The sequence below is a fragment of the Larus michahellis genome, chromosome 6, assembly GCF_964199755.1.
Source record: "Larus michahellis chromosome 6, bLarMic1.1, whole genome shotgun sequence".
NCBI lineage: Eukaryota > Metazoa > Chordata > Aves > Charadriiformes > Laridae > Larus > Larus michahellis.
Genome location: NC_133901.1, coordinates 30,324,300 through 30,337,111, shown reverse-complemented (window position 1 = coordinate 30,337,111; position 12,812 = coordinate 30,324,300). Strand labels below are relative to the sequence as shown.

The following is a 12,812-nucleotide window of genomic DNA, read 5'->3' as shown; positions in this document are numbered from 1 at the left end:
AATTCAGTGTAAATTTCATGCAGGTTCAGAATTAATAATCAAAGATATGTGATGAATATGCAAAGAGTAAAACCAAAGTTTGAGCAAATTTGTACATACCATTAGAACTCACAAATTTATGTTGAGCTCATTTGTTATATGCTAATGGTGACAAGACTTCTACATGCAGCCTACGATGGGTTCGACTCCGAGCTTATGTAACCTGGCAGGTCTACTGGGGCTACGCAAATTTATTTCATAAGAAGATCTGCAAATGTTTTTAATTAATTTTTTTTCCTTAGTTATACTAGAGATACACCGTTATGAAAACTTTCCACTTGGCATATAAAACAGGTTCTCTAAGACATCTGAAGTGTACATAAAAAAGTCATACTGTACTACTATGTGATAATGTAATGACAAGACAAAATGTGAGAAAAAGAATAAAATACTATATATAAACAGTAAGGGGAGGCTGAAATCTACCTATGTATTCAAGAAATATCTCACAATTGGAGTCAGACAGCTGTAAAAAAATTATAAACAACTCTGAATTGTAAGTTATCGCATTCTACATTGTGTAAAGTTACATATAACTAAGGCTACACCCGCATAAGGGCAAAACTTTTCTGCAGCAAAGATCATTGCATTCATAATTTCTCATCTGTAATCAACTTTTCTCCATCTCAAACGAGACTACTATGAGAGGGAACAGAATGCTAAATGTCAAGCAAAAGGTGGCTGTTATGACCATTCACATCAACAAGAACAGGTTTCTTGCTACAGGTGATCTTTCAACACAGATGAATGTATTCTCTACATCAAGATAAAAAGAAGCACATAAGGAATAGTCCATTGCATTCAGTAATTCTATGACTATTTCTCAAAACAAAATGTTGTTTTCAGTGGGAAGCTGAGTGCCCCACAGGGGTCACTGTAATTCCAGGTGAGGAACACATTTGAAAAAAGTACAGGTTTTCTTGAAAGATGAAATCTTGCTTCACCCAAAGAAAGCAGAAAAGTATAAATACGGATTATTTTAAAGCAGAATAATGACTGACATTTTTCAGAATTGGTGTCAATCACTTTTATGAATTGATTACATACTGAGTTACTTAGAAGTAGACTCATTTCCTCTCTTCGCAAAGAATGCACGGACTATGGGCAAAATTAGATACTTATGGTGTACTTGTAATATTGCCAGAATACAAACTTCCATCTGGGTTACAGAAGTCACAGGCAGCACACAGAATACTGGTTTGCTTTTTCAGTTTTCAATGAAAGAGGATCCATTTTAATTGTATGAAACGATTTTATAACCTTTACTACAGAAAGAAGTTTCACTTTACAAATTAAAAATGCAAATATGTAAAATAAGACACACCTCTGAAAGGCACATCTCAATTTGCTGTATTATCTTCAGCAATAATATTTATTTGCTTTCTCAAAGGTGTTGTGGGATCAGCTGGTCATGGCACGCTTCAGAGACATCATATGCTTTATACAGTGATGTTTATTGGGAAGAAACAATTGCTTTCTGCATACTATAAGAAGTTGTGTTTCATGTAAAAGTTGTGGGCAAAGCTGCTCTTTTGTTGACATGCTGTGTATGTGTATTATGAGGCCATAAGGTTACGCAGGACAACTATTCTGTTCTCCATGCAGAAATTCTGAGCCTTGCACATTTTTTTGGCTCTTCATAAACCATACCGTTAACGTCATGACAAGTTAAAATGCATGAAAAATTGTTACGCATTGTGCAAAGAAGAGAAATATAGACCGTGACAGACTGCAGCAGGCAATGTGAAAGGATATAAAGATATAGACACTTACATATCCGTCATCACAAGGGCTCATAGAGTAATATCCCTTTATAGGCAAACAGGCACACATTAAAATAAAGAAGATTAAAAAAAAACAAGTTAACAGAAATAAATCACAGAGAAATGCACAGTTCTAAAAAAACCCCAATAAATCAAAATTAGCTAAAAATTAGCAGACTATTAGCTGGGGGGGGGGGGGAAGTATAAGCACCTTCTCCCAATCCACATACTTGTACATTTTAGGACTAAAATCAACGTCTCTCTCTCCTGTGATATATTTACATTCCAAGTTCTCCTTTCAACACCTGGCAAACATACCTAGTCTGCACATTATTCCATTATAACTGTCAGTCAGAATAGCTACGTACTAAGCACTGACACATTTATGTGAATATATGGCTTCTATTGTTCACTACACTGAAGCAGCTAAGAGAGAGATACCAATGAACGTGGTATCAATCAGAAGACCTCAGCTTCTGAGAACGCAGCTGCAAGTATTGTCCACACTTGCTTTGCTTGGAGTTTCTCACCAGCACACAGTGAAAGCTAGGAAAGCTAGGTGTTTCAGCAATGCTATCAATTCCTCATCCCCAAAGGCTCCAAAGAACCAAAGAACAATCTTAATTCAAAATAAAAGTACACAGTTCAACACAATGAAATAAGACCAACATTAATGATTCTGTTTCTAGTCTTTCTGTGCAAACCTGCCAATACTTACTTTAGAGGACATATTTGTGCAGATGAATAGGCACATACACAGTATTTAGTAGGTTGCTCTTTAACAGACATATACAGCCTTATCCAGAGGGTATAAGAAACTTGCCACTCTTCACTGCGAGCAGAAAATAAAGTTCTTTCTATTCTTTAACAAATTTAAAAAAAAAATCTGACTTTATCCTTTTTATTATCGTCACACTCAAAATTCCCTGATGTGAATGAGTATTTTAACTTTCATGATGCTATACACACATACAGACAGTTCCTGGCAAAGAGATTTTAAAATGAAATTTAAGACAAAGGACAACATCGATAGAGACCAATAAGTAAGCAAAAGAAACCAGGAAGATGTCCTTACATCATGATAAAGGTTATTTCAACACATGCACGATCTGAGCTAGTGAAAATGTATGCAGGCACCAAGACAAAGATGACATCAAAAGAAAGTTTTACTATTAAAGGAAACCACAGAACACTGGATCAGATGACCTTTCAAGGCCCCTTCCAACCTGGGCTATTCTGTGATTTGAGGACAGTAACAGGAAAAGTTTGTGGAGACCTCTAATGATGGCAACACCTTACCTTCAGAGATGTAAATTTATGCAAACAAAAAAACCTGCCAAAGTTGCTGCAGGTAGTTGTATCACCCACAGCAACTTGTGAAAAAGGCATCATATGCCATATTAGCAGAAAAAAAGAAATTCTCTTTGCTTACATGAAAAGGTAGGTTTGTTTCTTCTTTACCATATATAAGCGGTAACATATAAGAATCATCCCGTGGACAGGGATGGAGAAGACTGATGTATTTCATTCTAAGAAAAGCTTACGTAGGGTAGATGCTGTTTGCTGTGATGTGCACATTATTTTTAAATGAAAGAGTGTACATCCACCTAACGTTTGGTGAATCCACTCTGAATGGTTCAGAGTAATACAAAAACCCACCACCTTCTGTTATTCTGTCTGCTAGGTTTCATGTGGTCTCCTGGTGTAGAAAGCTCTTTCACAAGTAACAAACAGAACACCTGCCACCAACTATTACAGCTTGATGCATGTTCGCATTTGCAGTAAAAAGTATGTTTGAGGAAAAAAGCACGGACCAGCAAATTAAAAAAATTTTCCACAGCTTCAAGAGTTGTGCCAAGGGAGACCTAAAACTTGCAAGGGACATTAATTCAACTAATTGTAGCTACAGGTAAATATAATCAGACTTAATAGCAGTAAAAACGTAATGGGCATTTATTCTATTCCATGACACAGAAGCAATGCATACAAAAAACTATACGGCTTTCTAGTCACACAAAGATTCTCCAGTGTTTAACACACATTTTAACTATTGACAGAGACTGTGCATCTGAAGAACCAGCTCCTGTTTTCCCTTTAATCCCAAATTTAGATAATCTTATTACACAATCCCTAATCCAAGAAATTCCGGGAAGGTGTACATTTTATTTGAATCAGAGAATCTATTCATGGCTTTAAGACTTGAGCCTAGGCTTAAGAGCTACTTTGAATGGGGAATGAATGTACAATGCTTCAGTGGTAAAGAGCCAGAACCCTCTCGGCTTCATGATGTGTATTAAACAGAAAATTGCAGGCATCAAAAAAACTACAAGCCATGCTTCTTACCCACCAGACAAATCACTATTAGAAACTAAAAAAAGAAAAGAAAAGAAAAAAGTAGTACAACTTAAGTTGTCTCAAGAGTAGTAAAGATATAAGGGACTATGATAGATCACTATTTAAATCTCTTCTTTTGCAACTTACCCACCACTACTCACATCAGTTCCCTGTCCAGACAAACATTAGAAAGTCAGGAATCTGATTAAATCTTCAAATGAATGTTTCCTCAACTTGTCCGACCTGGTGCTCTGACCTCCTAATTCTTAGATCCAGACCTTTTGCTCTAACAATTCACTTAAATTTCTTATCTCCCAGTTCAGGGCCATACATGTCAAATGACACGATGGAAGATGGTGATAACATTCAACTGCGGCTAGGAAAAAAGCCTTACAGTAAAACAGGGCTTTAGAGAAGCCTTGGAAACATCTCCCAGCTATAACACAATAGTGTGGCCTCTCTCCCACTACATGCAGCAGATGCATCCTGTTAATGGATTGTAGATCAGGCTCCCAAGCTGACCTAGGAGGTCAGAGCTGGCAAGAGGCATAAAGTTGCTCTGTGAAAGAATGAGATCCAAGCCAGCTCACCGAAGAGCACAAAGCAACAGCCAACACTAGAAGCCCTTGCTAAGTAAGATTTCATGGGCATGATTACACTGGGAAAGTCTTTTGGTTAAGAAACGTCATTGCCTCCGGTCTTTAAAGCCAGCTTGGTAAGAAAGACTTGTTCTAGGATTTGTCCTCCCAATACGAATTTCTTCCAGTATGAAAGGACAGGTCTTCAACCGTGGCAGGGGGGACACAAACCAGGAAGCTGATGTTTGTACAATAACAGTACACATTAGTAAGTGACACATACTACCTTTATTGTAATTTTAAAGCCTGAGACCTCAAGGCTTTATATTACACAATACTACTTTCCTGACATTAAAAATTGACCACAGAGTACAATGCACTGGGAACAAAATCAAGTTTGCAGACAAATAATGCTACCAAGGATATAATCCAAGGCATACTCTTTAATGTCCTTGGGCAATATTTCATTTTGGTTACAGCACTGGTATAGGCGTCCTTCCCCGTATAACTTAAAACTAACAGTGCAGTGTAGCTGATTTAACAAAATATACTGTACATATCTCATAGAATGATGCAGCTTTAGCATTTTCTGCTGTCAGAACCTGCTCCTAAACCTGGATTATCCCCCAGGTTGTGCCAGTATAGCTGACTCTGAACTCAAGCACCTCCTCTTTCCAAACTACATAACGCACATCCACTCATCCCCTAAGTAAAAGTGGTAGAAATGTAAGGCTGCATGTCAGTACAACAAAAAAGTAATTTACTTGCTAATGATGTTCTTTCTGTTCATCTATTTAGAGATACTGAACTGCTGAAACTAATTTATCTTAGAGTCAGGTCCTGACGTCGCTGATGTCAGTGAGATAGGGTCAAATCCTGAGTACTCAAAGCAAAGTGGGGGGAAAAAACCCAAGCCACGACATTTAATGCCTGTCAAAACTCTTTAGACATTGACTTCTCCCCCAGACATCTCACTTATCTTGCCTACACAGTGACCTAACGGTAAGGATGAACAAAGGAGTTGCCCCTCTGCTAGACTCTTCCCTCTACAATTACACAGGTGACTGCCCCTTACAGCGGGAGTTTTGTGAAATGGAGTAGCTGTAAAGACCACAATCCAGCATCTCTAATTAGTTACGAGCAAAAAGAGAAGGGACCTTCCAACACAAATCCAGCACAGATGCTGCAAACTCATGCTACTACTTAATCTGGGTCATGATGCCTCCAGCTTTATTCCAAAACTTACGTGAAAACCTGAAACCACTTAAGGAATAGAACAATAACATCTAAGTGTATAACAATGAGGTATTTGGAATCCTTGAAGAAAAAGTAATGGGATTAGAAGTAAAGATAAATCCCAAACTTAGTGGCCTAGTGGCAAACAGTCAGAATTTAGTTTTTAGTCCGTGTCATCTGGCTTCCTGGATCAACAGAGTCAGGGAGTGGTTAGAAATATTTTGGGATGAAGAGGAAGGAGCCTAATTTTTCTTCTCAGAAGGTGGGATATATATATATATATAAAAATATTTTATATATATATAAATTTTATACATATTTTTATATAAAATATAAACATATATTTTTAATATAAAAATAAATATATATATTTTAATATATATATATGTATGTATGTATTTTCTTCTTATATTTATTTGTGTTTCTACATGTTTGCTGTTCATGTAATAAAATCAGAACTCTCCACAATCAAGTGTGGACAAAAGGATAAGACGAGGAAACCTGGTTACAATGCAGTGAAGGTTTACTAGCACAGACTGTGATTAGCACTCCAAAACTCGGCTAATGCCTCAGACAGCCTGAGTGTGTGGGTCTGCTTATAGAAACAACATTAGATTTCAACCACAGTAGCTACTATAACCTCAGAACCACTGCTATAGCTGTCCTGGTCCTTCACTGGAAAGCTTTGCTGGCACAGTAACCACCTCAAATAGTGTGGGCAAAGGGGCCATAAAGTCACACAGAAATAGTTACGCTAGTAAAGCCTAGTACAAAAATAGATACAACTGTGCCAGAAGAACACAGAATTACTCCGCTTAATGTGGCTAATTTGGGACAGAAGGGAGGCAAAAATTTACTTCCAGGAGGGAAAAAAAAATCCACCACCAACAAATCCTCTTTCTCTGACCAACCTACATAGCTGTGCTAACGTGGCCATACTGGCATAAGCATAGTGGCAAAGGCGCTTCCAGAGCAGAAATATTTTTAGAGAAGCAAGAGTAAATAAAATGATCAACAATCATTTCACAGTTGAGCATCTTTCAGTAGAAAAAAACAGAGAAATTATGGCTGCAAGACATTTTGAGTGGTCACCTAATCTGTCTTGGAGGAGCAGCCAAGCATCAAACATTCCTGGTAAATGGTAACTGTTTGTCTACTTATTTCTTAAAAACCTCCACTGACAGAGATTCTCGCTGAAATTCTGTGTTTATACTCTGCTGCTTACCCACTTCTTCAATGATCACTTACTGTTCTTAAAACTCTTAAAAGTCTTTCCTTTCCATAGAGAAGGAAATAGATGTCTATACCTAAAGGCTAAACCATACAAGACAGACGTTTATGCTAAAATAGCATATGTGATAGGGGTGCAGAAAGACATATGCAGCCTAGCAATAATCCACCCAGCTTTTATCAGTGAAGACACAGCTTCAGCCACTTCTGCACTCACTGCAGAGCTGATAAAAAAACAAATCAGCACTTTGCATAAGCACGACACTCTTCCCTCTGTCCCCTTCCCAAAAAGGTTCAAGAGATCCGAGGATTAACTTACGATAGAAAGAAAAGAAATAATAAAAAGAGAAACACTGGGCAAATGGAACACCTTGAAAGCACAGGAGAAAAAGAGAAGCCTTGATGCAAGCAGAGAGCAGGAACTGACAGAAGAGGTCATGTGGCTGTACACAATAGATGCTCTCAGTACAAGGAAGGGGAGCTGGGAGATACACACAACCCAACATCAGATGGCAAAAATGCCTAAGACTACTGGGGTACATAAAGCATTGTCTCAGAAAGCCATTGGGAGGGAAAGAGGGAAGACCTCTGAAAATTGTTGAGTAGAAGAAAGATGGGGGGGACACATTATGCGGTGGGAGATGGCATAACCATGCACCACGGACATGGTGTAACCCTGAGGAAAGAGGAGTTATAGACAGCCCCTAATGTTGAGGTAGCAGACAAACAGAGATTCTGATTCCTTCCTGAAACCCTGGCACGTGCAGCCTGCAAAAGCTGCTAAGAGTGCACCTCCTAAATACACGGCAAGTCAGAGAAAGAAGTTCTGACCATTAACAGGGAAGTGAGGGCATTTAAAACAGCTTGAAGAGCAATGAGGAATAATATTTATCTCTGAAAATATTAGCACATAGAAAAGAAAAGGGAACATTTTTATTATGTCCTCATCTTTCTGCAACAGATTTTCAAGGGGAACAAAATGTACCCATAGCGTCATTGTTATTAAAAACTTTGGCTAGAATAAGGAGTGAGAATCTTATTTTCTTCTGCTTTTCCTTTGACACTTCACAAAGCCCTTCTACTACAAAGTTAAGTATGCATGAATGTCTGCCACAGCAAAAAAAAAAATAAGCACAGTTCACGACTTCAGCTTGTCTTTGTAAAGCAGTGGCACACAATATTTTAATAATAAATTGTTTTAATGCAGTTTTAATATTAACGCTTATTTGAAAAATTTGAACAAGGTAGTTATTAAAAAAGGCTGTACCACTGAACAGCTCTAATACTATCATTAAGTCATTTAAAATTCCACATTCCAAAGCACAGTTTCACAGACACTAGAAACTATGCTAAGCTGGTTCTGCTGCTGGGGAAAAAAAAAAGCTCCCTCTCCATCTAGGCAGAAGAGATTGAGCAGAACATTCATGAGCACAAGCAGCTAGGTATACTGCAGCCATCTGAAAAGGAACAAGAGGCTGGAAGAAAAAACCCCTAGGCATCCTGAGCTGCTTATCAATAAGGTCAAAGATACTTAGATATGGGGCTAAGGCCCACCGTGTAAATCAACAAGGTGGCTTATGCATGTCATCTAACTGTTCATCTAACAACTAGCTCTTAGAAAAAGGGAAGTCCTCCCTTCCTCCCCTTTTCCCCATTTGTTCTCATGATCCTGTCTGATGCTTCTCCTTTAGGTGGCTAAGCCAATTCACTCTAGGGTTATAGGAGCATCGCTGACAGCAGAAAGGAACAGAGCCTGTGTCCAGAGCTGAGCAACACCACCACCCCCTTTTCGCTACATTAAATTGGCTAAGATGTGCTATCAAACCATGTTCAGGACATTAGGTTTAAGGTTTGGGTATTTTTCTTTTTTAAACATTCAGTTAGCATTTTAACAGATACACAGCTTACTGTTATCATAACAACAGAATTAATCATACTTACGCAGCTATGACTGTGTAACCGTGTCATTCACCAGCATTTGAGATCAACAAAACCTTATGTATCGCCATATTCTTACACAAGCTTGAACACATGATATTTTGCCTTTACTACCTCACATTCGTTGTTCTATATACAGCTTAACTTGTATTGTCTTTTGAGATAGTTACTGTAAAAAACCCAAACATTAATACTTACAGTTCCAGGCCTCGTGAAGTCAATACTATGTGCTACACTTTGTCTCATCTGATTGCTAAACAAACGAACACAAACACTTTGAAGATACTCTGGTGCGATCTAAAAATTAGGAAACATAAGGAGAGAACAGGATTATATAAAATTTCCACTCTCTGGTGTGATCTAAAAATTAGGAAACATAAGGAGAGAACAGGATTATATAAAATTTCCACTTTCTACCAGACAAGTGTTTCTATACTAAAGGTTGTTTGGTTTTTATTTGTTTAAAGATGGCAAGAAATCACACATCTGAGGCTCATCGATGCAAGCACAAGGTATATACTGCCACTACCATTCTGTTCAGAAACTAAGAAAACTGTAAACTCTCTTCATCTGGGAATAGCTATGCTATTCACAAGACTAACGCTAAACACTTTCAGAGAGTCTAGAAGAAAAATGGAATTTGTGACACCTGTGTTTGCATACAGATTTTCCTCAATCAAAAGGTAAGTTCTCCAACAGTACATACGACGCAGTTTTGTGCTTTAGACTTAAGCAATGCTATGCTGATGTAGGCAAAGCGCAGAACCTACACAACTCTCTTGTACAGCAGAGGGAATAAATATGAATGATACAGTACAGCACTTCTGTGTTCAATGTAAAACATCTCAGTGGCTTTAGGTTTTTTGTTTTGGGAAATCTGCATCACAGTAGAACTGCCAAATTTCAGAACAGTTCTTAGCTTCCCCAGCACAGAGAGGCAAGAGGACTGAGATTACAGAAACAGGAACACTTCTGATATTCTCAGACCTAGGGCAAGACAACAAAACCCTTCAAATTCAGAATGCTATAACTTCAATATGATTTTATTCAGTACCCAACTCCACTTTGGATTCAAAAAAAATGATAGAAATCAAGATTCATAACGAAAGAGCACCCTCAGCTGGACACACTTGGGAAGGATCAAATGACTGCCCAGCACATGGCTTTCAAGGGAAATTAAACAAGCATCCGCAACAAAAGATAACCAGCGCCTGCGTTCCTCCACCACAGCAGGTAAGAGGATATCACCTAGAGAGCACTGACAACATGTGAAACAGGAGGCAGGAAATAAATGACTATGTGTTTCTTATTGTTATCAAAGCTCATGTGAGCTTTGATATGTCTTGTGAGATGGTGATTGTTTCTTCAAGATTTCAAGATTATGCCCACCTTCTACCCTACCTTTATCCTAGTACACAACGGCAATGGCTATCTCTCTTCCAAAGTGCTGTTTCATTAGTAAAGAGACACAGTACTTAAAGAAATGCTCATAACTAGAAAGTTTAATTCACATTTTAGTAGCATCCTCTCTCCGTTTTCTGGGGGGTGGGGGAAGCAAATACACATCTGAGTTATCTCTTACCATCTTGCCATTGACTGTGGCCTCCAAGGAATCCACCAGTTCTGCAGTGACTCCAATGAGATTATGGTAGTCTGCCTGCATTTTGTTAAATCGTTTCAGGTAGGTCATGGTCCTGTGCTCAGATTCCACTAACTGTTGATGAAGATGTTGCAGCATTTCTGTCAAGAGAATAATAAAAAAGAAATAACACCTTTTCAATCACCTTTTCAATCGAAAGGACAAAAGAACCCACAAGCACTTTTACTGCTCTGAAGGGACAACTTCAACTGCTGCTGTGGAATTACTTTTATTCAAGGGAATTTCACTGCAAGGATAACTCCACACTACTAGTGTGATTTCATTTCATCACAACAGCTGCAAGTATTTGTTTTGCTTTAATTGCCCAAAGAACCAATTGCTTCACAGTTACAGTAGCAATACAACTATTAGACAGTGAACATCACTGAATATATTTGTGAAGAGGATACCGTTTTAAAGGTCTGTTAACACAACAAGTTTCATGCTATCAGAGACAAAACGAGGCTGTGGGTGTCAAATCAGGGGAACATATAACAAAATGCAGCTCAGACTTGATTGACTGAACTTGCCACCTGCAGATGAGATTCATGCACTATCATCTTCCACATTCACTAAAGTAACGGTGGGTAAAAACCGGTATGACACACAGCAACTGAAAAGGTCAAGCTGACACTTCAAAGATAAAGCAACAGAACAGGACAGGATGGTACCCAGAGATTCCTGCCAGTGTTTGTCAAATTATACTGTGAAGCTCGGTGTTTTCTCCAGTTAATTTCTAGAAATAGATCACTGACACTTAGGTTATGTAGTACTTTGCTTATTTCAGAGTAAATACTAAGTCTTCTATCTTTTAAGAAAAATGGTACAAATCACAGAGGAAAAAAAGCCCTAAAATTGAAGTTATCCAGTTCCTTAGCTGCTATTAAAATGTTCACTGAATTCTTCAAAGTTGCAGGGAATTCTCTACTTCTACACAAAATTTTTAAGGTGATTCCATCCTTTACTCGTTGATGGTAAGCTGTATTAGTTATTTTGAGAACTTGAGGCACTAAAAGTAAGTAAAATTTTTCTTTTATGTCTAAATAAAAAAAAAGATCTCTGATCTTTCCTGATACATTTTGTTCCTTCGGGTTCAATTACTTTTCGGATGAGAGAAGCAAATTAAGCACCAAAATCTGTATCCTCCATCCCAGTCTCAGACCTAGCCAAATTAGCATTCTACATGGAAGTCAGGCACAGAATCTGGAGCTGTGTACCGCAGTGCACATCTTCATGATTAGACAAATCTATGAAGGGAGGCACAATAATTCTATCGTTACTGCTGATGTTTATGTATTTTGCTAGAACATTGTGTTTTAAATTAGGCTGCTGAGAAGCCAGTATTGGTCTAGTGTTGTGAAAATGGCATCGCGCCCATCTGCAAACAGGCTGAATATTTACCATAGGACTTTCTGTTAAACCATGGGCAGGAATCAGCTTGAGTACAGAGTTTCAGACAGAAGTGGGATTCGTTTTCACAGACTTAAAAAATTTTGGGGCTAGAGTAGAGCATTCCAAACAGCTCAATATGACACAGTTTAGGTCCAAACAGACCCAGAGGGAAGGAAAACAAATTAAGTAGCTAAGATGCAACATCGGAAACTAGAAAAACTAGTTCCTATTCCTGGATTTAAACAGATTGAGCCCACAATCTTTGAGGAAACCTTAACCCTCTTTCATGATTCACTGCCTCTTTCCATAAAGATATAGATCACATGTTCCTGTAACACAGAAGCATTGGGAAAAATAACTGATATAAGTAGAAATCTTCAGGATCTTCATTAGGAGAATGCTAAGCAGTACAAAGTTTCACCGCAGTTATGCTCTGCATTTAAAAGAACTTCAGCATATACAACTGGTCTAGCTGAGCACTAAGGTAATACCTTGCAGCTATGATAAACAAGCTCTGGAGAATTTAGGTGTAGTTATTTAAAAAGTGTCCCTTGACATTTGCTCCCCTGCTCTCTGAACTCAGGCATGAACCTCTGCTGTCCCGTGGCAGCTGGCCTAGGGGTGGTAATCTTAAGCAGAAGGGAAAAAATGGGGAGTGGAAGC

The 12,812-nt window shown here is 38.3% G+C and overlaps 1 protein-coding gene across 5 annotated transcripts in view; it reads right to left on the bottom strand.

Annotated features, from left to right (window-relative positions):
* Positions 1–12,812, bottom strand: part of ARMC9 (armadillo repeat containing 9) — a 72,270-nt gene that overhangs the window by 46,462 nt on the left and 12,996 nt on the right. For 3 of the 5 annotated variants that reach the window (XM_074590955.1, XM_074590953.1, XM_074590954.1), the window contains exons 8-10: positions 10,701–10,858; positions 9,317–9,415; positions 1,813–1,848 (exon numbers count right to left, since the gene is read on the bottom strand). In XM_074590955.1, coding sequence (XP_074447056.1) covers positions 1,813–1,848; positions 9,317–9,415; positions 10,701–10,858 — 293 coding nt within the window. The remainder of the gene's footprint in view (positions 1–1,812; positions 1,849–9,316; positions 9,416–10,700; positions 10,859–12,812) is intronic. The other 2 variants (XM_074590956.1, XM_074590957.1) reach the window with 1 other exon arrangement.